This window comes from Phasianus colchicus, chromosome 4 (assembly GCF_987193195.1).
Source record: "Phasianus colchicus chromosome 4, bPhaCol1.hap1.1, whole genome shotgun sequence".
NCBI lineage: Eukaryota > Metazoa > Chordata > Aves > Galliformes > Phasianidae > Phasianus > Phasianus colchicus.
In genome coordinates, this window is record NC_143439.1 from 72,384,960 (window position 1) to 72,408,039 (window position 23,080).

The 23,080-nt window shown below is 57.7% G+C and overlaps 4 protein-coding genes across 6 annotated transcripts in view; 2 read left to right on the forward strand and 2 right to left on the reverse strand.

Moving 5' to 3' along the window:
* Window positions 1-1,688, forward strand: part of LOC116225614 (dedicator of cytokinesis protein 2-like) — a 52,692-nt gene extending 51,004 nt beyond the window's left edge. Inside the window, exons 49-53 of the mRNA XM_031588056.2 lie at window positions 120-205; window positions 541-676; window positions 858-969; window positions 1,051-1,178; window positions 1,246-1,688. Of these exons, the coding sequence (XP_031443916.2) occupies window positions 120-205; window positions 541-676; window positions 858-969; window positions 1,051-1,178; window positions 1,246-1,332 (549 nt within the window). The 3' untranslated portion in view covers window positions 1,333-1,688. The remainder of the gene's footprint in view (window positions 1-119; window positions 206-540; window positions 677-857; window positions 970-1,050; window positions 1,179-1,245) is intronic.
* A 219-nt stretch (window positions 1,689-1,907) lies between these two features.
* Window positions 1,908-3,312, reverse strand: LOC116225618 (uncharacterized). Its single transcript, XM_031588061.2, has 5 exons — window positions 3,083-3,312; window positions 2,825-2,930; window positions 2,519-2,758; window positions 2,297-2,449; window positions 1,908-2,203 (listed from the first exon to the last, which is right to left on the reverse strand). Exons 1-5 carry the CDS (start codon window positions 3,102-3,104, stop codon window positions 2,155-2,157), a joined length of 570 nt encoding a protein of 189 aa, XP_031443921.2. The 5' UTR covers window positions 3,105-3,312; the 3' UTR covers window positions 1,908-2,154.
* A 108-nt stretch (window positions 3,313-3,420) lies between these two features.
* AUP1 (AUP1 lipid droplet regulating VLDL assembly factor) lies at window positions 3,421-14,292 on the reverse strand. Of its 2 annotated transcripts, XM_031588059.2 has the most exons (12): window positions 14,153-14,291; window positions 13,869-14,006; window positions 13,297-13,447; window positions 12,089-12,276; window positions 11,930-12,002; window positions 9,114-9,187; window positions 8,177-8,243; window positions 7,509-7,614; window positions 7,026-7,181; window positions 6,687-6,847; window positions 6,401-6,489; window positions 3,421-3,572 (listed from the first exon to the last, which is right to left on the reverse strand). In XM_031588059.2, the coding sequence occupies exons 1-12, from the start codon at window positions 14,200-14,202 to the stop codon at window positions 3,524-3,526; spliced, it is 1,302 nt and encodes a 433-aa protein (XP_031443919.2). In that variant the 5' UTR covers window positions 14,203-14,291; the 3' UTR covers window positions 3,421-3,523. The 2 variants fall into 2 exon arrangements, with proteins under 2 accessions (XP_031443919.2, XP_089996156.1); XM_090140030.1 differs by lacking the exon at window positions 8,177-8,243 and having other exon boundaries at window positions 9,119-9,187; window positions 14,153-14,292.
* Window positions 14,293-14,480: 188 nt separating this feature from the next.
* On the forward strand, window positions 14,481-21,780 carry HTRA2 (HtrA serine peptidase 2). Of its 2 annotated transcripts, XM_031588673.2 has the most exons (8): window positions 14,481-14,839; window positions 15,763-15,967; window positions 16,037-16,231; window positions 16,443-16,475; window positions 16,733-16,841; window positions 17,392-17,461; window positions 21,004-21,099; window positions 21,409-21,780. In XM_031588673.2, the coding sequence occupies exons 1-8, from the start codon at window positions 14,496-14,498 to the stop codon at window positions 21,572-21,574; spliced, it is 1,218 nt and encodes a 405-aa protein (XP_031444533.2). In that variant the 5' UTR covers window positions 14,481-14,495; the 3' UTR covers window positions 21,575-21,780. The 2 variants fall into 2 exon arrangements, with proteins under 2 accessions (XP_031444533.2, XP_089996157.1); XM_090140031.1 differs by having other exon boundaries at window positions 15,763-16,231.
* The last annotated feature ends 1,300 nt before the right edge of the window (window positions 21,781-23,080 follow it).

Genomic DNA, 23,080 nt, shown 5'->3' on the forward strand with positions numbered 1-23,080 from the left:
GTGGGGTGGTGGCACCTGGCCAGGACGGGCAGGGAGGGCACTGCTGACTGAGCAGAAGGGAGCAGAGGGGCACTCGATGCCTTCACCCTTCCTGGCTCCTCCTCCCCCTGTTCTCCCAGATCTCCTTTGAGGACCGGCGGAGCGGACGACCCCGGTCTGTGACCTGGGGACCAGACTGGGAGCGGCTGAGCCACGCCAGAGACAGGCGAGTGCGGCAGGGGAGGCATCACCTCATCCCCACACCCTCTTTCCCCTGTGCCCTGTGCACTGCCCTCCCACCTGCCCCATTCCGATGCCCTCAGTTTCCCTCTTCGGTGTTTTACACCAAGCCCCAACTCTGCATCCATTCTGCCATCTGCCACGGCGGCCCAGTCCAGTGGGAGGACACGGAGCAGACACCCACGTGCAGCCCCGGCGCTGCAGTCACCTGAACCACTTACACCCGTTCTGCGGGGTCCCCGCTGAGCTTTGCCGTCGGCTCTGCCCGCTGCGCGGCACAGCTCTTCTCCCCACCCCTCACCAGTTGCAGTTGCTCTGCAGCATGGAGGCATGCCCGATCCCGAAGCCCACCCCACGGAGCGCCGAGGGCGAGCGCAGAGAGAGCCGCTCCAGCACGTTCTTCTCGTACCGCCGGCCGGAGCCGCGCCAGTCCACCTCGGAGCTGCCGGAGCCAAAGGTGATGCGGTGATGCCATCCGCACAGCCCTCTGCTCGCCGTCGCCGGCCGACGGTGAAGAACGGCGCTGGGGCTCGGGGGGCACAAAGCTCGGAGCTGGAGAGCATCGCGACCCGCATCGCTTCTGGGGCTTGCAGCCCGGCTGAGCCGCCCCGGGATCTGACGCCTTTTCCCTGCCCCAGGATGACAGGCGGAGGCACTCCTGCAGCGTGAGTGAGAGCGGCCCGCGCAGCCCCGACGGGAAGCAGCCGCCCCAGAGCCGCGACTCGGGGGGCGCTCAGCCCGGCCCCGCAGGTACCGGCAGCCCCCCCAGCCCCGCACCTCCCAGCACCGCGCGGGATGCGCTGCCCGCCCTGACCCGATCCCTCCGCGCAGTGCCGTCCCCCACCGGGTTCTGCGGCCGCGTGAAGAGCGCCAGCAAAGCCCCACCGCTGCCGCGCCGGATCAGCCCCGCGGTGTACGAGACCTTCCTGGAGGGGAGCGATGCTGCGCACGGGGGAAAGGTACCACCCGGCCCGGCCGCCCTCCGCTCGCGTAGCCGTCCGTCTGTAACCGTCCGTCTGTCCGCAGGCACTGCCGTCGCTCGCAGATGGGAGCAAAGCGCTGAAGTCACCTCCGCCGCCGCCCCCGAAGTCCAAACGGCTGTCCCAGCTCTGAACACACGGACGGGAGCGACGGGCCGCAGCTCGAGCGGCTCCCGGGCAAATCCCCCCCCGCAGCTCCTGCACAGCCGCGGACTCCCGAGCGCTGCGGAGCTCCGCCGTCCCGCGGGCGTCGGCCGTGACCGCCCGCTGCCCCCCGCACTGCAGCGCTCCGGATCGCAGCCCCCCGCCCACCCGTCGCTGCGGCCCCCCGTGGCCGATGGGACCGTCACCCTCACTGCCGGCGCAGTATGACAGTGGTCCGTGCCCGCCCCGAGCCCTTTCCCCGCTCCTGCTCCCTCCCGGTCCCCCCATCCCGCAGCCGCCCCCGGCCCGAGCCCCGCACGGGATCCGTCCGGGCTGTGAGCGCAGGCGGGCAGCGCCGCGCGTTGTGCGGTGTTCGCTCCCGCAGCTCTCCGGCTTCCCAGCCGCCCCGCATCGCCCAATAAAGGAGCACCGCAGCAGCCGTCGGTGCGGCGGGGTCGGTCGGTCGGTCGGACGCTCAGCGCTCGCCCCGGTCCGGGCGGCGGGCACAGCTCCGCACTGCGGGTCCCGGCGGGCACCGCCGGCGCTGACCGCACGCGGCTCCGCTCTTTATTTCCACGCGGCCCCGCGGGTTCAGGGCCGTACGTACAGTCCGCCGTGATAACGGGAGGAGCCCGGCGGGACGGGGGGGGTGGGCGGAGCGGGGGCCGCGAGCGGCGGTGGGCTCCGGTGGGGCGAGGAAAGGACGGGGGGAGACGGCGCTGCGCGCCACAGCCGCGGGCAGACGGCTGCACCGAGCACCGGGCTGACCCCGCAGAGCGGGACGGAGGCCGCTCCCCGCCGGGCCCGGCGCTCACAGCGGGTTCGCCGAGGAGGCCGCCAACCGCTTCCCGATGTAGATCCTGGAGGGCAGAGAGGCGGCGTCGGACCGCGCGGAGGCAGCTCGCTGCGAACGCCGAGCACGGCGGCCCCGCAGGAGTCCCGCAGTCACTCACCCCAGCCTCAGGGTCAGCGCGTGGCTGAGCAGCAGCGGGGGGATGACGAGCAGCAGCAGCTCGGAGCTGAAGAGCCGCTTCTTCCTCAGCACCGCGCCGTCCCGCAGCGCCCACCGCACCGGCGGGGTGGGACACGCGAAGGGGAGGTGGTCCCTGCGGGGAGCGGGGTTAAGGCCGGGGCGAGGGGCTGGCGGGGGGGCGCGGGGGGCGCGGGCGGCTCACTTCGCACAGCGGTGCTCGGCGCAGCGGGCGCAGCTCCGGCTGAGCGCTGCGGGCGGACGGCGCTCGGTCCGCTCGGCGTCTTGCGGGGCGTCCCGCGGCGCGGGCGGCTCCGGGTGCGACTTCGGCGCTTCCTCCCGTCCCGGCGGGGTCTGCGGGCGGCCCGGGGGGGGCGGGAGCCGCCCGCTCACCTTCGCGGCGCTTTCCTCGTCCCGGGCCGGGGAGCCGCGCGCCGGCAGCGTCCTGAGAACAGCCCCGCGTCGGCGCACCGCACGGCAGGGCGCGGTGCGGGGACGCTGCGGGACTCACCACCCGTCGGCGCCGTCCGGCTCCAGCTGCGCGTCCAGCAGCATCCGCTCCACGTCGGCGTGGCACGAGAACGGCGCGGGGTCGCAGCGCAGCTCCACCCAGGAGCCTGCGGGTGGCCGTCAGCCCCGCACCGCCCGGGAGCGCTACCGGAGACCCCGGCCCCTCCGCCCCCCGCGGCTCCCAGTGCCCCCCGGCCCGCTCGGCCCCCGCCGCACGCCGAGTCCCCCTCCCCTTTCTCCTCCCCCCCGCCCCGCACACCGTCGTCGCCGCCGCCCGCCATGGCCCCGCGCTTCCCGCCGCTCTCAGCCCCCGCCCGGTGCCGCGGTTCCTCCAGTCACGTGACAGCCGCGAGCCCCCATGTAAATAAAACCGCCGGCACCGGCGGCCCGCGCCTTAAAAGGGCACCGGCCCCTCCCGCCGGGACCGCGCGCCGACGCCCGCCGCTCCCGCCCCTCGGCAGACGCGGGCGGCGCTCCGCGCTCGCGTCGCCCCTTTAAGCGACGCCTACGTGCGGACAGCGGGCGGGCGGCGGCCGCGGCGCGTGCAGAGCCGCACGGAGCAGCGCGGCCCCGCCCCGCCCCGCCCCCCCCCGGACACCGCCGTTTGCTTCCAGCGCCGTTTATTGCCGCTCCGCCGCTCCCGGCCGCGCCGCCCCAGCCCCGCGCCGCCGCCGGTGCCGCTCCGCTCCGCTCCGGTCGCTCAGGGGCTGCCCCCGGCCCGCGCCGCGCCGTGCTTCTCGGCGAACCTCCTGCGGAGAGACGGGCAGACGGTACCGCACGGCACGGCGCGGCCGCGGCGGGACCCCGGCGGGGACGGCCGCGGAGCCGCAGCGCCGGAAGCAGCGAACGGACGGAGCCCGGAAAGCGCAGCCCCCCCACCGGCCCCGTCTGCGCTCGGCGGCCCCAACGCGGGCTGCGTGAAAGCCGGCGCTCGGGGCGCCCTGCCGAGCACGGGGCTGCGCGGAGCCGGAAGAAACCTCCTCGGGTTCCGCTGCCGCCGCGGCGACCAGCGGAGCCCCGCGCCCCTCCGGATCCGCACCGCGAGGAGCGGAGCCCAGGAAACAGACGGGGAGCGGCGGGCCGAGGGCGGCACAAATGGGGTGGGAAGTCCCCGGAAAGGCCTGGCAGCCCTGCGGCCCTTCCCTCTGCTGAACGGACCCCAGCGCCGGGCCCAGCATCTCCACCCGCGTCAAAAGGCATCGGTGCAGCGGAGGCAAAGGGAAGGTGGGGGAAAACGTGGGTGTGGGAGCTTTGTTCTGGCAGCGAGATGGGCCTGCAGGCACCCCGAGTCCCTAAGGGTGAAAGGCTGGAGCTGAGATGGACTCGGGGATCAGGTCAGGCAGTGCTTGAGCTGATGGCCCCAATGGGGAGGGAACTGCACGACGTGGGTGAGGCTGCTCTGTGAGCTCTGCTTGGGAGAGGTGCCCAAAGGAAGCAAACGTCCCTCCTGTGCTCAGTTAGGGCAAGGAGGAGGCTGAAGGAAGCAGGGCAGTCAGCCTCACCTCCATCTCTGCCCCCATCCCGCATGCCACTTCCAAACACGTGGGGGAAAAGGGGTCATCAGGAGCAGTTAGCTGGATCACCAAGGGCAAATCATCACTGACTGACCTGACAAAGTGCAGTGAAACGACCGGCCTGGCTCTGACACTGCTGGACTGGGGGTGCATGGGCAGTGAGGGGGATCAAACACCACCTGCTTGGCTGGGCCCAGAGGTGGCAGCCAGGGGTGAGAGGAGAAGCCCAGGGGTCAACAAGGGGTCCAGCCCTGCCTGACATCTGTGTTAACAATCTGGACAGTGGCACAGACTGCATCCTCAGGAAGTTTGCAGGTGACACAAAGCTGGGGTAAGCAGCGGGTACAGCAGTGTCACACTGCCACAGCAACCCGGCCTGACAGGCTGGAAGAACTGCAGGAACCTCACGCAGTTCAGCAAAAGTGCAGAGCCCTGCATGTGGGAAGGAGCAGCCGCAGCACTGTGCTGGAGGCACAGACCTGCATAATGCAAAGCACTGCCAGCAGGTGAAGGGAGGTAATTCTGCCCACTTTATTCAGCACCAGATAGGCCATCAGGGATGCTGGGTTCAGTTCTAGGCTCCCCAAAGCAAGAAACAATGACAGAGTCAGGGCCGCAAAGGTAGTGAAAGGACTGGAGCTTAATTCCTATAAGGAAAGGCTGAGAGGGCTGGGGCCATTCCTCTGGGAAAGGGAAGGCTGAAGGGAAAGCTCATCACAGTATCACAGAATCACAGAACGGCCTGGGTTGCAAAGGACCACAATGACCATCAGTTCCAACCCCCTGCTGTGTGCAGGTCGCCAACCAGCAGCCCAGGCTGCCCAGAGCCACATCCAGCCTGGCCCTGAATGCCTGCAGGGATGGGGCATCCACAGCCTCCTTGGGCAACCTGTTCCAGTGCCTCACCACCCTCTGAGTGAAAAACTTCCTTCTCATATCCAACCTAAACCTCCCCTGTTTCAGTTTAAAACTATTCCTCCTTATCCCATCACTAACAACCCCTGTAAGCAGTCCTTCCCCCTCCTGTTTACGTGCTCCCTTCAAGTACTGTAAGTGTTGCATCAATGTCAATAAATACCTGAGAGGTGGCACAAGGAGGACAGAGCCAGGCTCTTCTCCTTGGTGCCCAGTGCCAGGCTTAGGGGCTCAGGGCTGCACCTGAGCTTAGCACCAGATAGCTTTTCCCACTCACTGTAAGACTCCTGCAAAGGGTGGGGACTCCACTTTGTAGCAGTTCTGTGCCACTTTGGACTGAACCAAAGCCTCTGTTATCTCTGCCATCTTCTAAGGAGTCAGCCAGGCTCACCTCCAGACACACAGGCACCACGAAAACATCAGTTCCTTTGGAAACTTATTCCACTGAATAAATAGATTTCCTCTACAGAAATAAGCCTACAACTTCTAACCATTAGTTACTATTCTGCATTTCTTTGACAGACTGAAAAGCCTGATTCCTGCACCCAGAAAAATAATTACATACAGCGAGCCACCTCATTAAGTTTAACAGACTTCACTTCCTCTCCTATTATTTTGTGGCTCCTCTCCAAATTCATCCTGAATTTTCAGCTTCTAAAAAAAAAAAAAAAAGAAAAAAGCACCGCATGCCAGAACTGGACACTCGCTCCAATATTTGCATCATCCAAACTGCACACAGAGGTCAAAGTCGCTCCCTGTTCCCTGTTAGCATTCTCCTCTTTCACTGAGGAAGATTAATAGCAGCATCCCTTTGCCAAACGGCAAAGTCTCTCTTCTAAAATGAGTGTTCCACAGCATCCATACGTATTTCAAAGATGTCTATAGTCTCACAATGACTTCTATCAGTCAAATCCATTATACCAAAGAACAAAACCACTTTTTTTGCTAAGCTCTATCCCACAGAAATTGTGGTTCTGGCAAACAGCTTCTATCTCACTTAGTCCTCACAAACAGAAACCCGGCAACAGCTCAAGGCAAACAGATTTCCAAGATGACAACAGGCTGCATGCTTGGGAGAGGTGAAGCAGAAAAGCATGGGCAATGTATGGGGCAGACCGTGCTGGGATGGGGACTGGGGCTGCACTCACCTCCTGGCGTAGTCGTACAGCGCGCGCTTCCTCTCCTGCAGGGACAGGTGCCGTTCCACGGGGGACTTGGCAAACTGCTTTGTAGCTGGCTGGAACAGAAAGCACAAAAGTCAACTGGAAACAAAGCCAGAAAACCTCCTTATAGGTCCTGTAAGCATCCAGCATGCCGATTTAATCTCCAGTTTAAAGCGCTCGGTTCCCCTGACGTGGCTAGTCCCAAATACAGGCCATCATGCTCTGTCTGCGAGCCATCAGTGCAGGGGAGATATTAAAACTCTCGAAGTACCTTGGAAGAAGGCAAAGCCACGGAGCCCTGGATGCCAGAACCTGATGCAGCCCAGGAGGTAGATGGAGCAGGCAGGTCAGTACCAGCCTCACTTTCAGGGAAGAAGGGCACTCTCCCCTCCAGCAAGTTGGCAATAGTGGTATCCACACAGTTTGTCTGGGCTGTAGGAACACAGAAGATATGTTTAGAGAAGGAGCTGCCACAGCTAGGAAACTCATTCTCTTTCTACTGTTGTGCTTCACAGTGCAGCAAGGATGAAGGCTTTTGCTTCCAGGTGTCACCTCATATGGCACAGAGGGTGATCCTGTGTCCCTGCTAATACCCGGGGTCTAAGCTTACCCAGGTCTGTCCTGATGACCTCCAGAGGCACATGAGGCAGAACCTCCTTGACCTGTTGAGCCATCGTTGTGATCCGTGCATCCTCAGGAGCAAAGGATCCAATACCAGACAGGCTGGAAGTCATCCTGAGCCTGGCTGCCAGGGGCTGGCTTGAGGCTGCAGGAAAAGAAACAGGAGGCACAAGAGGGTGGCCTAAACGTACACAGCCTTAACAAGTTGCACCAGCCCCACTTTCTCATGTCCAAATGGGAACATTAAGGAAACAGGACCTCCTGCACACCACCACCACGTCTGTGCTGAGGAGTGGTGATCCTCTCCCTTCCAGAAAGCTACATCTGCAGCATAAGAGCATGCAGGCACCCCTTGTCCCTAGGAGGATGTCTCACATCTTCTCCTCTTCCTCTACACATGAGAAACCAAGAGTAGACTGAAGTGTCCCCAAAGGCAGAGCCTAAGCTGCCATTCCATACTCAAGATGCCTACCTGGGGCAAGCGGAAGATGCGATGAATGTCTCAGCCTCTTCATGTGCTCAGCTTTATCTGCTGCAGTGAGCCGTGTGGATACCACACCCAGCTCCATGGCCAAGAGCTGCAGAAACACGGAGAAGACACACAGCACGCATGACCCAGGCATTCCCATCTTGCAGGGAACGTATCAGATGTACAATGCCTTTTTGGAGCCACACTGAGGGGAAGAGGACTGGGAACTGATTTCTTCAAGGCCTCAGTGATGCACTTCAGTGTTGCACAGAGCACACAGAGGACCAGGAGTGTGCAGTATAAAACAGGTTGACACAGATACCAGATCTTTGGTACAGGACCTATGAAGTACCCAGCAATAATGGAAAGCTGGAGAAACAATCACTGTTTATTTGATTTGTGATGTTATGAAAGGGGAGTTTTTAGCATACAGATTTGGGCTAGATGGGGAGAGCCTTGATAAATGGTAGAAAGGATTAAAACATCTGCAGCAAATAGGCCATGGAAAAACAGAATAATTTGAAGGGGCAATAAATACAGGCCAGAGTTCCCATAACACAAATACGCCCAACCAGAAATGGCTTTTGCAGCTCTGCTTGCACCCCGCTCTCCTCTATGACCATCCCAAATTGCCGTTGTCCTACACATCCCCTCCCACGTTATCCTCCTACCTCCTGAACACGGAGCGCAAAATCCTCACTCAGCTCTTCAGCTCGTCTGGGGACAGACGGCATCCACCTGAATGGGGACAACAGCACTGGGCTGACTGCTTCCCGGGCTGCTGGAGGAGCCAGCCCCATCTGGGATCAACAGTGCAATGGTGCCATCCCACCTCAGCTCTCCCTGCTCACCCCACATCTCTTCCCACAGGACGGGTGTCAAAGTTAGGGGAAAGGTATGATTCAAGTGACAAAATTGGCCCATCTAATCTTTATAAACAGCCAAGCATAACAGACAAAGTACCTCCTAATGAAGTTCCCCGAGAGGCTCCAAATAACGAAATGCTGCCATTTATGTAGGAGTACAAAACAGACCAGCAAAAAACGAGCCAGATACAGCTGGGGAGAAGCTACAGCATGGAGACTTTACTGAAATATCCCAACCCCTAAAGGCTCACTGGAAAGAATTTATCTCCAAGCCCCTCTTGCCTGCCTCTGGACCTTTATTATACCAAAGCTACTCAGCCAGCCTGGGCTCACTTGGGGCTCAAACAGATATCTGAACCCCCCCTCTGCAATTCACGAGGGACTGCAGGGAAGAGAAGGATGCCAGAGGACTGAGCTGCCTGCACAGCATCACTCATGGGACCTGAGCAACCCTCGAGTGAATTACAACAGAGGAGCTAGCTTCAAAAATACACTCATCAAACTTTAGGTGAAAGCCCTGCAAAACTCCTCTCCTTCACTGACAGCAGGAACCAAAAGCCCTCTCTAGTTCTGAAGCTGGCTGAGAGGAGCACGGACCAACAGCACTGAACAAAGCCATGCTACAGGACCAACAATTAGTGCATACCAGAAGATCCCTCACTTCAGTGCTGAAAATGTCAGGCTTTCTGCCCACCCCAAACCTTCACCCAAACAAAAGAGAGAGAGAGAGAGAAGATAGTACCTTACTTGATAAACTGTGAAGGGAACAAAGAAGGTCCAGAACAGCTCTGTAATCCAGGAGGAGTCAGCTACACTCTGGGAAAGAGAGCGCAATGAGGTTACAGCCCGCACAACACAAGCCAGTCAGGTCTTCATGGAGAAAACAGGCTAGCAGAACAGAGCCAAGGGCTGGCAGGGAGTAACAGATATGCAGCAGAGATGCAGAGGAGTGGGCAAGAGAGGAGGTTCATCAGTCCTCACCATGCAGAGCAAGACAGTTAAATTTTTCACTGCTCCAAGCTGTCTTTTCCTCTTACCAGGATAGCAAGATTTTCTCTCAATATCTCCACATTTTCTTACAGATAATGCCTTTAGAAAGGACTTACAATGCTCTAAGACCTATTAATGCTCCCCTGGAATCACGATGGGAATCATATGCGGATGGGAACAGCCTGTGTAACAGGGAACAGCTGTGACTCAGCTCCCATAAGCCGTACTTACACACTATGAAGCCTTAAAGAACTCTTCCTTTTGAAGAGAAATCATTAAAGGTGAACCATAATTTATTACTGTCCTCCTATTTCTAAAAATTCATAAATAATCTTCTCCCTAAGGATTGCAACGCCTCCCAAAAGAGAACTGCTGAAGACTGGAACAGCTGCACAGAGCTGGTGGGCTCTCCAACCTCAGCAGGACACAAATCAGCCAAAACCAGGAGCTATTCTGACTGTGAACAGACAGCTGAACTAAAGGCCTCCAGAGAATCCTCCCCACCTACACTTTCCAATGATTCCACCCAATTTTCAGTTTAAAAAATCCTAGGAACAGTGTGTATTAAAGTTGGTTTCTTTTATCCTGCAGGTGATAAAGCTTTCCACAAGCTGGTGGGAATGCCATCTACATCTACAGCTTGCAACACAGCTCCCTCAGCTTCTTTTACATGTGACTTTATCCTCAACCAAAGCCTTGCATGTAGTTTATTCAGACTCATGAAGGCAACATGAAGAAGCCTCATCTCCTGATAAACAGAGCTGAGACCTAAGAAAACCAGGATCAAATGCCTTATAGTGATTCCAACACTCAGACTTCACAGTACCCCCACTGCACGTCACAAACTAACACCTTCCCTTTGGTGTTCCAGCCAATTGCAGCTAGAGCAAATTCCTTCTAAAACCCAGACTTGGTGGTGCTTAGCCTGGCGTCACACACACATCAGGTGAGTAGCTACGTAAGCTTTCTGTAAAGCACTGATTGAAACATTCAAAGCATTCCATCTCCTGACCCAGGAAGTTTTTGATTATTTAAAACGATGTAAGAAATTCTACAATCCATTTACAAAAAATCCTGCTCAGTTTCTGAAGGTAAAAATCTGAGACAAGAAGTGATTACAACCATCATCTTCAAACAGGTCAGCAGTTATGTGCATGCCATTCTCCCTAATGTTCATGAAGGAAAAAGATGGACAGACCTCTCCACAACTTGTCACATCACAGAGAATTTCTCAGAGGAACCAAATCCATAACAAGAACACTGACTCATTCTGAGCAGTAGAACAAGGCAGCTCTCCCACTTCAATGGAGCACTCATTCAAAAACTTCATCCTAACCCAAAACTAAGCTTGTGTATTACCAAAATCTAGGCTCAACACCTGCTAAGACTGCTGTGTGTTTTTTTTGTCAAAAAGAAAAAGTAATGTTTCTCCACTTTTAAGCCACTTCTCCACTGTGCAAGCAGCTATCTGCAACCATTTCTGTGCCTTATCTCTGATAAGCTGATTAAACTGAGCACCTTTAAATCCTGCTCTATGGATCCTGTACCATACTCACAGCATTCTTGAGCTCTCTCTACTGCTGCCCCACTTTCTCAGCAGCTGGGCTACCAGAGCTTCACACTGTAATTTAGAAGCAGCTGTCACCATTGCACACGTGCAGCTAGCACTGTGTTCCTTGTTCTGCCAGACATTCCTCTTGTTATGCACCCACAGACCACATTAGATTTGCAGGTATCAGCACAATCACATCAGTATTCCAGCTTGTTCATTATTCACCAACTCCAAGGACCTCAACATTGTGGCCTTCAACTGGATAAAAGCAGTAAACACCAAGTGGCAAAGAACTAATTCCTAAGAGAATATCACTTAAAAAAAAACTGAGTGGGCAGTAAAGTTTTATGGCCTGTTTGTAAGTGGCTTTAAACCTACACAGTGGATCCTGCCCCCTTAAATAAATGAAAAAATAAAAAAACATCTAAAATGTCTGATAGACATAAAATACGTCTTCTAATCATGCAGATCTACTAACCATGGCATGAGAAAAGAAAACCTAACTCTGCAAATAAAGTGAGAGCAGTTTGACTGCAATCTGTTCAGTAGCACCAGCACCCTAACTGTGAACTTTGCCACTTTTCTGCAGCTGATGTTGCATCATGTTACACATCAGGATCTGGGAGACATGAGTTCAAGAACCTCATCCAGAGAGTGTTGCATAACTTCTGGTGTGTCGTCACACCTCGAGGGGGCTGCAGTTATTCTTTCAAAACACTTTAAAAGAAGGGAACTCATAAAGAAGGTATGAGGTGCTGATGCTACAAGCATGGAACGCAGACTAAGAACACCTACTAAAATTGTGACCATAAAGAAAAGAACGTTGATTTAGCCAAAGGTCTCTGAGAGAGGCAGTAGAAAAGCCAACTGCAAGCACACATAAACTCATCCTCGGGATGACAGAAACAAGGCCAGGTTGCTCTCTCCACGGGTTTCAAAGCAGAAGCAAAATTAATGACACAATGGAGACCCTCTTGCAGCTTTCAGAACTCTTCTTTGCCCTGCATCAGACTCACCACAGTGATCAAAGGCCTCTGAACCTGTAGGGCAACCGGCTGCACCACATCCAAGATGGAGAACGGCCAGGAGCTGAAAAGGAGGAGCACAGCTGTCAGCAACTTCCAAAGCTGAGCCAACCCTGAGGACAGCCAGCTCAGGATACCCAATTCCAGCACCTGAAGCGGAGCAGGCCGGCCCGGCCATTGGTGGCAGCTTCCTCTGGGAAGAGCAGCAGTGGTGGGTTTCCTCTGTGAGACGAATATGCCTTCAAGGAATCGACCAGCTCAGCTCGGCTCCCTGTCACTCCCAGCTCCATGAAGCCCCGCGACCAGCAGATGAAGCCAGGGGCACCATTCAGCGCGGGCTGCAAGGAAAAAAAAAAACAAGAGAAAGGAAGAAATGACACTTTGTTCTCCCTTCAAGGCCTACTTTCTCAGGTGTAAATGGGAAACAAAATTTCTGCTTGCTAGCAAAAATGCCTCTGGGAGCTGAGGGAACAACCTATATGCTAACAATGCTAGCAGCAGAGAATGGGCATCCAGGCTTCAGTGGTGGCTCTAGCCCCAGTTCCCTGGGAATCTGACTCCTGATCCATAATTCAGATCATATCCCATCCACCTGAGCAATGAATTCCTCTGCCTTGAGTGTCAGTCACATTCCCCACAGTTTCTCTAGGAATTACCAACATGCTTGGCAAGGGATGCACCGCTTCCAAGAGTTGGCTCTCCCCAATTAAGGACCCAATCTATGGCCATTCAGGACATACTGTACCACTCAACTCCCAGGAACATCTGGTGCCTGTGAATTCAGGAACTCCACACCCCAGGGAATTTTCTGAGTACAGGGAAAGTCACAGAGTTGACAGCCCAGCACAAGAGCCTGAGCACAGCATTCTGCTTGCCCTTGGTGCTGCCGGCCAGTACAAAAAGCACCCAGCACTGTAAGGAAACCCCCCACACAATGCTGCTTCTGACAGAAAGATACAGATGTCCAAGGAGGTTGTGGATGCCCCATCCCTGCAGGCATTCAAGGCCAGGCTGGATGTGGCTCTGGGCAGCCTGGTCTGCTGGCAGCCCTGCACACAGCAGGGGGTTCGAACTGGATGAGCACCGTGGTCCTTTTCAACCCAGGGCATTTTATGATTCTGTGATCTTACCCACTCAATAAAAGCAATCCTCACTGTAACCCTTACTGTTACCTCTTACCTTCAGTTTTTCATGCAAGCATGAAACTGAATCACAGAAAAAAATACTTCAGGCTTGCACAATCCTAGGTTAATAAATAAGAACTGAAAATGTTCAGAGCAACATCTAAACTTTGAAAGAGCCATGTGTGTTCCGAAAGGTCCTTACAGCCCCGCCGTGCCCTGCAAGGCATCACTCACCGTGTTACATGATGTCAGCAGGTTGATGACGTTGTGATCAAAGTGTGTGACATGGTTGGCAATGTACACCTGCACAGCGGCATCGCGGGGACGGGGACCGCTCTGCTGCACAAAGAGCCCCAGCACCGAGCACATGACACGCACAATGAGGCTGGGGGGAGAAAAAGGCTTCCTTCAGATCCTGCGGCCCGAGCCAGGTGGCCTCAGAGAGCCGGCAAAGCAAGAAGCCGGGACTCGGGGCAGTTCAGGAAAGGACACGGGTACAAAAGGGGCTGACGTGACAGACTGGAACCGTGCGGGGCCGCAGCCGAACGCTGCCCGCAGAGCCGCCGGCACGGCAGGACGCGCAGGGCAGGAGGCTGAGAGCGCCGGGCTGGCAGCGGCGTTCGAGGTCACAGCCCGGCGCACGGCGGGCAGCCACGGCTCCGGGCTCGGCGGAGCCGGGCGCTCCGTGCGGCCCGTGACGGCAGAGCCGCGGCGCGAGCGCAGGGCCGCAGGCCGCACAACGGCCCCAAAGCCGCCCGGGACCCCCGGCAACCGCGGCCCCTCCGCAGGGCCCGGCCCGCACGCACCGCCGCAGCATCCCGTCGGGCAGGATGCAGCCGACCAGGAAGACGTGCACGCCGATGAAGAGCCGCAGGACGAGCAGGCACAGCCCGACGGGGGCGTACAGCAGCAGCGCCAGCAGCACGAAGCCGTCGGTGGGAAACCTGCGGGAGGAGAGCGGCGGATGGGCGCCGGGGCTCGGGGCGGCCGCTCGGCCCTCGGCCCCCCGCCCGGCCCGGCCCGCCGAGCCCCCCGGCCGCTCCCGGCCCCTCCGAGCGGAGCGGAGCGCACCCGGCGCCGCGTCCCTCACCGCTGCGAGTCGAAGAGCCGCTCCGGGCCCGGCGCCGCGCCCCGCTCCATGCCGCGCCGCGTCCGCTCAGCGCCGCGCGCCGCCAGCCGCCATCTTGCGCCGCCCGCCCGGACCGCGCGGGGCGCCCTGGGAGGAGCGCGGCCTTCCCGGCGGCCACCGCGCCCGGCCGGCGCCGCGGGACTGCGAGGCTGCGGGGCTGCGAGCGCGGCCCGCTCCGCTCCGCCCCGCTCCGCCCGCGGACACCGCGGGGCCCGGGGACGGTGACTCCGAGCGCGTCCCGCGCCTCCCTGCGGGCCCGAACCGGCCGCGAGCGCCGCCGCCGGCTGTCCCGCGGCACGGCGCTATGGCTGCCCTGGCGCGGTGGCTCCGCGCTCCGCCGGGCGGGACGCGCTGCTGCCGGACGCTGTGCGTGGCCGCCGCCGCCGCCGCCCCCCGCGTGCCGCCGCCGCCCCCTCCGCCTCCCCCCGCCCCTCCCGCCGGCTCCCGGCTGCTGGCCGCGGCTCTGGGCGCCGGGGCGGCGGCGCTGCTGCTGCTGTGGGCCCGGGAAAGCCGCCGCTCCGCGCTGCGCGCCGCCGTGCCCGCCCCGCCCGCCCCGCCGCCCGCCTCGCCCCGCGCCGCCTTCAACTTCATCGCCGACGTCGTGGAGAAGACGGCGCCCGCCCTGGTCTACGTGGAGATCGTGGGCAGGTACCCCGGCCCGCCGCAGCCCCGCGCCCTCGGCTCCCCCGGCTTCGCGGCCGCCGTCGTTGCGCTCGGGGCTCCCGGCAGCCCTGAGGTGCCGCTCGGCTGCATTAGGCTCGGCTGCATTAGGCTCGGCTGCATTAGGCTCGCCCTGAATGCCGCCCGCGTGGCGCTGCTCAGAGCGGCGGGTTTGCAATAGACGCTGCCCGGTTGCCTCCTGATCTGCACCACCGCTCATCGCAGCGGCCGGTCGGGTTGGCGCCCACGGTTGGACCCGCGGTGGGTCTGAGCCGCTGCTCCCGGCCCCTTTTGCTTGCTGTGTGCCTGGAAGTGCTTTCCTGCAGCGTTTGCCCCAGAATAGTCCCAAAGGCAGGGTGAAACTGGCCGGTACTTTGGCCTCCATATCCTCACAGGTTGCTTTGATGCCTTTTTTTAGCAGTTGGGAACCACCCTGAGCCACTCTGACTTTTTAAATGTCATTGATAGACTCACAGGGACATCAGCTCACCCTATTTGGTCCTCACGGCAGAGCTCTGTGTGTTCAGGTTAGATCTCTCCATCGGTCTGTGCTTGTCTTTCCTAAAGACTCTGCAGTGTCCGTTGCAGCTCTCTGTTACTGTGCGCTTCCCAGTGCGCCTCCGTGGTCCTCATGAGGTGACACTTTTGCCATTGCACGTGGATTTCCGGTTCCCCCTGTTTGCTGCCCCATTGCGTGCACGATTGTGCCGACTCTTGTGGTGGAGACCCATCACGGGGCTGTGGAGGAGCTCCCATGTCCTGCTGTCATCCAGGCATCCCCTCGCAGTCCCCTACTGCTACCCAGCCCACCAGGCTGAGCCATGCAGCTGCCAGCTGCCCCGGCCTCCCACATCCCCGCCAGGTCTCCTCCAGGTCTCCACACCCTCCTGTGACCTTTGCTCACCTTGCAGGCACCCGTTTTCAGGCCGTGAGGTGCCCATCTCAAACGGCTCAGGATTCCTGGTGTCTCCCGATGGGCTCATTGTGACCAATGCACACGTGGTAGCCAACCGGCGGCGCGTGCGGGTGAAGCTGGCCAGCGGGGAGCAGTACGATGCCGTGGTGCAGGACGTGGACCAGGTCGCAGACATCGCCACCATCAAGATCAAACCTAAGGTGTGTGCCACGTGGTGGAAGGGCTCCCTTTCTCTCCCGCCTTCTGCTAACCCAGTTCCTCTCTTCCAGCGCCCGCTGCCCACGTTGCCCCTCGGGCGCTCCTCCGAGGTGCGGCAGGGGGAGTTCGTGGTGGCCATGGGCAGCCCCTTCGCCTTGCAGAACACCATCACCTCCGGCATCGTCAGCTCCGCGCAGCGCGGCAGCCGGGAGCTGGGCCTGGCCGCCTCTGACATGGAGTACATCCAGACAGACGCTGCTATCGACGTAAGGCACCTCTGCTCTGGGGAAGGTCTCTGGGTGCTGCGAGGTGCAGGGAGGCTGGGCACAGCAGGCTGGGAAAAGGGTGTTTCTGGTTGGTGGTCTGGCTCTTTCTCAGCCTGAGCCCTGTTCTCTGGGCTCTGCCTCCTCGCTGTGGGTTAGTGTTTGAGGTTTGCTTTCGTGGCCTCATTGCTGCTCTCTCTACTTGCTTTTTCAGTTTGGGAACTCTGGTGGTCCCCTCGTCAACTTGGTAAGTTCTCCTGCATGTGTCCTAGCGGGCCTTTTCTGTCACCTGTCAGGTGGGAAGGAGGAACTGTGTGTGCTCTAGGCATCTTAAAGGGTGGGATCAAGGAATTGGCTTGGAGTGAGAGCCCTGCTTGGTAGTACTCATCCCTGCCTGGCCTCAGCAGGATCAGACCGCCTGGGGGGGATGGGTGCACAGGCTTCAGGTTTTGCAGAGCTCTATAAAGGTGCAGGTTGACGAACACAGTGCCCTTTCCCATGCAGGATGGCGAAGTGATTGGGGTGAACACCATGAAGGTGACGTCAGGCATCTCCTTTGCCATCCCCTCAGACCGGCTGCGGAAGTTCCTGCAGAAGGAGGAGCAGCGCAAAAGTGAGTTGGAAGCCTCTCTGCTCTGGTGTTGGGGAATGAGGCCAGAATGAGGGTGATGAAAGAGGGAAGAAGCTGAGGGCGTAGCTGAGCTCCCTGCACTTCTCCAGAGAGGTGGGCAAACATAGCAAGAGGAAGAAGCTTTGGGGAATAGGAAGATTCTCCCATTGGGCATGAAGTAGTGAACCTCTCTGCCGTGGGAAATCCATATGCCCATTTGCCACAGATAAAGACTTCTAGAGTTTCCAAGAACTCTGCCTTGTTTTTGTTCGTTTGTGTTTGTGTTAAGTTGTTTAATGCATGTTCTTGCTGCCTGATTCTCACATTGACATCATGGAATGATATTCTCGAGCAAAACAGTGATATCTTAAACCAAAAAAAGAAACTGTGCAATTTCTATAAAGCCAGTAATGAAACTGAAATTTTCTGTTGGTAGGGAATCAGAATCACTGCCTTGAGGCATGCGGGCTTAGTGATTTGCTGGCTCAGCCCTTTGCTTTTTGGGTGCGTGTCTGTTTTCAGCATTGTTGTTAGAGGTCCTTTCTGCCCACAGGCTCCTGGTTTGGCAATGCGGAGACGAAGCGCCGTTACATCGGGGTGATGATGCTGACTCTCACACCCAGGTATGTGCTCTGAGCTCAGCGGGACCGGTCTTGTTGGGAGCTTTTGAGAGGATTGTCTTCACAAGGTTAAGCATTCACATTCAAAAATCTCTTTGCTGATATTCTGTTCAGACTCTTAAGTTTGTGTGTCTGGGGTAAGCTAGAAGCTTGCAAATTTCTATGTTTGTGGCAGAATCTGCAAGCAGATAAAAATCTGCCCTAAGTCTGCCCCATCAGTGTGTAATTTCATTAGGAGTTCCATAAGGAAGCCTTGCAACACAACCTGAACAAAGAGCTACCAGAAATGTTGTGTAATTAACAGATATGCATTGTGCCAACTGAAAGTTTTGGTGTAAAATTTGTGTAAACTGTACTCCTTGGGAGGAGTGGTCTGGCAGGTGAACTGCTGTGGTGCTGAATTCGTGGCAGAATATGGCACTTTCAGAATAAGAAGGTGCACGTTTGCCTGCAGGAGAGTTGGCTACTGGGGAAGGAGGTAGGCAGGTTGCAGAGCGGGCTGTGTGGACACACAGCACGGCTGCCTCTCAGTGCTGTGAGGCTCCTGGCTGGCAGGAGGAAGGTTGGGTGCTGCCTCTGGAAAGAAATGGTGGTGCTGAGCAGGACAGCACTGGAAAATGGGAAGGGGATGACCTGCAGGCCTGAGACTCTTCGCCCTCCTGTCTGTAGCCTGGGAAGAGAGCACTGTGTTTCCTCTACATCTGAAGAAATGCTTGGTTAGCCAGACTGCTTGCTTAGGTGCTGCTGGCCTTCAAGACACATGATCCAAATCCAGTGCCCGGGGCAGATGCCCAGCATGCTGTGTTAGATGTGCCTTGCTGAGTGCTGGGTAGCCCTGGTCAGACCTACGAAGAGCTCTGCAAGCCCTGGGACAGAATTGCCACTGCTTCACACAGTAAGCTGCCTGCTGCCTCCTAGGTGCAGCAAGCACAGCTGTTCGAGGAGTGGTGGACCTGCCTGCTCTGTGAGCAGCCTTCCTTTTCAAAGGTTTTGTGCCTGAGCAGCTCTTGAAAGATCCCTGGGGCTCAGTTTGTTGCTGGGGTTGATGGCTCCCATGTTCCTGGCAGAAATGTGTTTCAGGGCCAAAGTTCTGATGGCTCCTGTATGGTTGGTTGAGTTTGTGGACTGGATGCCATGAGCGGTCCTGGCTTCTTGTTGGTACACAGACAGGAGGAGCCGCACTGCACTTTGGATTTCAGGGCAGCAGGGGGACCTAGGAGCACTGCCAGCACCGCAGGCCCAGCAGATGGTGCTCGTGCTCACCATTGGGGCTGACGCTGGGGAGCAGACAGGGCAGCCTGCTGCGTAAGGTAGCAGCATGGAAATCAGGCTGTGGTGGAGGTTCAGATCCACCGATACGAACAGAACAGAAGCCAGAGGCAGGTGCTCTCATCAGAGAACAGAGACCATATACGTACCCTATTTTTGCCCATGAAAAGTTGTTACTGAGATTCAAATGATTCTTTAGGGAGGAGAGGAAAAAAAGCTGGGGAAGTGTCTTCTCAAATATTATTTAGTATCAAGCTGAGGAAGGCTTGAGCTCCCACTGCCCTGCATTACAGCATGCAGTATGTGGGGAGTGAGTAAAGGACTTTGAAAACAGAGATACTGGTTGTTGGAAATGAGTTCTACATAAAACATGCAGTGCTGGTGAGGGATGTTATCAGGAAAACATTAAAACATGTGAGTTGCTTTTCCATGCTGTGTGTGATAGGACTTGCTGATGTTGTAGGATTCAGAAGAGCAAGTGGAAAACCTAACAGAAACAGAACCTTACTAGTTGTCACATGCTCAGGAGCAGCAGGCAGCTGGAGGCAGTCTCACCTGCACAATCTCTGTAGATGTACTTGGTCTGAGTGAGCTGTGTATGGGGGCTGGCTGGGATGGTGATCATTTCTTTTTTAGTCTCTTGTATGGTTCTGTGTTTTGGATTTGTGACCAAAACAGTGTTGATAACAGAATCACAGAATGGCCTGGGTTGGAAGGGACCTCAAGGACGATGAAGTTCCCACCCCCCACTACAGGCAGGACCACCAACCTCCACATTTCACAGCAGCCCAGGCTGCCCAGGGCCCCATCCAACCTAGCTTGAACACCTCCAGGGATGGACGGGGCATCCACAGCCTCTCTGGGCAGCTGTTCCAGCACCTCACCACTCTCATAGTAAAGAACTTCCCCTGACATCCAACCTCCATCTTCCCACCTTCAACTTAAAACCATTTCCCCTTAACATTTACCAATGGTTTAGCTACAGTTGAGCAGTGCTTATGCAGTGTCAGGCCTTCACTGATGCTCATACTGCTCCACACAGGGAGTGAGCTGAGGGTGGGCAGGAGGTGGGGAGAGGATGCAGTGGGGACTTGGCCCCAGCAATAGCCCAGGCTGCACAGTGTTGTGCTTAGCACTAAAACTGGGGAGAAGCTTTTCCACAGTAGCTGCTCAGGGACTGGGAGGCAGTTACCGTGTTCGTACAGAGGCTGCATAAGGGCACATATGGTTCTGTGTTAGTGAGTGAAGTGAAGGAGATTAGTCACTGTAAATGTGCAGCTCCTGTCAGCAGTAGCCCTGATAGTCCTGATAGTTCCCATTGGCAGGACAAGGGGCAATGGCACAAACTGAAATATGTGAGATTCCAACTGAACACAACGAACTACTGTTTTTAACTGTCAGAGTGGTCAAATCCTGCAGCCTGAGGGGTTGTGAGTCTCTGTCCTTGGAGATACTCAGCACCAGTATGGACAGTCTTGGGCAGCCTGCTCTGGCCGGTGTAGGACCAGCTCCCTTCCAACCTCATCTGTGCTGTAATACTGTGACATAAAGAAGAGGTGGCAGCTTGCAAAGCTCAGTGAAAAAAAGTACAGTGCAGTTTAGCAGCAAAGCAAGGAGCTGTAACCAGTGGGGAGCAAGGAGCTGGGTGCTGTATTTCCTGGGGTTACAGTGGATCTGAACTGGTGCTGAGGCTGTTTGCATTATGCACAGCTGTGAGATCCAGCTGGAGTGTTGTATGCAGTGCTGGATGTGTTGGAAAGAATCCAGAAAGGAGCAGAGAGAGGAGAGGAATTGAGAGCTAGAGCTAGAAAAGCTGATCTAGGGGAATACTGCGGGAACTGGGATTGTTTAGTCTAGACTCCAGCAGAGAGATATAGGTATACTTCTGCTTGACATTTCTAGCAAAAACAAAAGGATATAACTTTTCTTCTGTGACCTACCCACAGAAGAGGGAAGTGAAACTTCAGGATGGGAGGTGCAAATCTGATACCAGGAAAGCTGTCTGATGTGGGGCTGTTCGGACACAGGACATGCATCACCAGCAGCTGGGATCCAGCTGGCAGCAGTGCTAGTAGTTTCCAGTTCTCCCTAGCACAGTCAGGACTAGTTTTTGTCAGGAAGGTGGTGGCATTCAAGTAACCCCAGAGTTTGCAGCTGATACTTGTGCAAGGGCACAGGAGAGTTCTGCAGCATTTTCTCCAAATGTGGTCCTGGCTGGGTGGGAGCACTGCTCTGCTTCCTGGCTCAGTACTGTGATGCTCATTTTCCCTCTGCAGCATCCTAGCTGAGCTGAAGCTGCGTGACCCCAGCTTCCCTGATGTCTCCTATGGAGTGCTAATCCATAAAGTGATCATCGGTTCCCCGGCCCACCAGTAAGTGCTGCCTTGTGCCTTGGGGTGGGAGAGCAAGTACACAGCGTGGGACGGGTTTAGCTCTGAGGGTTTTGCTGCAGAGCAGCAGGGGTTGGGGCCTGCAGAGCAGGCAGTCTGCAGCAGGAGCTGATTGATGGAATGTGCTTGGGCTTGGCATCCCTTTGGCCAAGCTACCTGTGGAGCTGAAGGAATGCCTGGCACAACAGCCCCAGCTTCCTGAAGTGCCTGGCTCTCCTTCCTTCCTGGAAGATGAAGCCGCAGACAAGCGTCTGCTTCACTTGCCATGAATTTCTTTCCTTCTCCCCTCAGGGCAGGGCTGAAGGCAGGCGACGTCGTGCTGGAGATTAACGGGCAGGCAACGCGCCGTGCAGAGGATGTGTACGAGGCAGTGAGGACTCAGCAGAGCTTGGCCCTGTTGGTGCGGCGCAGCTATGACACGTTGCTGGTGAGCGTGGTCCCCGAGGTCACAGAGTAGTTGTGCTGCAGTGCAGACCGCTCTGTCTGCTGGCTGGCTGTGCTGGCCAGGAGCCGAGGATGCAGGACTGAGGCACATCTGTTTGCCCATCGGGGAGAGACTGGGAGCTTGCGAGGGCCTGGAGGGTCCAGGCAGGGGGCATGGCACTGAGGCAGACTCAGTGTGAAACCACGCCCCTCCGTGCTCAAATAAAGTGCTTTTCTAGGTGCCGTGTGGCCTCCTTTCCCTGGCACACGGTGTCCCAAGTATGACCTGCAAGCAGCTGGGCTGTGAGAACCTGCTCCTCCTGTCATTCTGCAGCTGGGAGGAGCGGTGATCTCCTTAGTGCTAGGGGAGAGGTGTCCTGTCACCTCCTCAGCATCTGCACATGGGCTGTGGCCTGATTTCTCCATCCATAATGTGTGGGGCACTTTCTCTGCAGGTGATCGCAGCCCTGGAGCTGCAGAGGGGCAGGGCTTCATGGGGAGAGCCATCACTGCCTCCCTGTGCAGGCTGAGCTGCTCCTAGCCAGAGTTCACTGCCGTGGCTGCTCCCAGAAGGCTTCTAGGAGTTGGCTGATGTCCTCTGGGTCAAATCACTTCCACGTGGAGCAAGGACTCCAGTGTCAGTGCCCGTGTCTGCACTCTGAGCGCAGCTCCCTGGTCACACGGGGAGGATCTTCAGTGTGATGGCTGAGCCAACCGTGGATCTGGCAGGGGCAGCGTATGGCCAGCCGGAGGTGCAGGAGGACCTGTGAGGGCTGTGCATGCTGCACTGGCGCCGTCTGTCTCTCCCTCCCTCCCCCATCCCTCCTCCAGCTTGTCTGTCAGCACCAGAGCACTGCGCTCCCGCTCCCACGCACAAAGGCATCCCTGGGGACCCGACAGGCCCTTCCCTGCTGCCTTCCTTGCTTGCTCCCTCCCTGTCCTCTGCAGCTGGCGGCCAAGAGCTGTGCTGAAAGGGAGCAAAAGAAGCAGCTCAGGCTGTCCTCGCTTTCCTGGAAGAGCCCCACTCCGCTCCAGCCCCAGCGCTCTGCCAGTGGCCATGGGAGGTGAGGAGCAGGGAGCGGTGCTGCCCGGGGCTGTGCAGTGACCCAACTCCAGCGGCAGGAATGCGAGCAGCGGCCGGGCTGTGCCCATCGAGGGGCTTTTGCCCACCCTTGGTGTTTTTAGAAGATGAAAGAAGCTCACTTCCGTGGGGGGCTGTGGCGGAGGACAGCCCTGAGCGCCACTCCCGGCATTCCCCTTCTGCCGGCCAGAGAACAGAACAGGGCTCCTTTCAGGCTGGCCCTGGCCTCGCCACTGGAATTTGTTCCCCGGCAAAGCCCAGCCGCGGGAGGGGCAGCAGCGCGCAGGGGAAATAGCTGGGACGTTTCTCACATAGCTGCTCCGGCAGCGCTGACCGCAGCGCTTTCCAGGGCCGCAGCCAGGGCCTTCCCTGCTGTGTGCAGGCAGCCCGAGCTGCTCCTCCGTGCTGCTCTCTGCAGACGGGGCCAGAGGTTCTGGCTGAGGGATGAGGGCTGCGGGA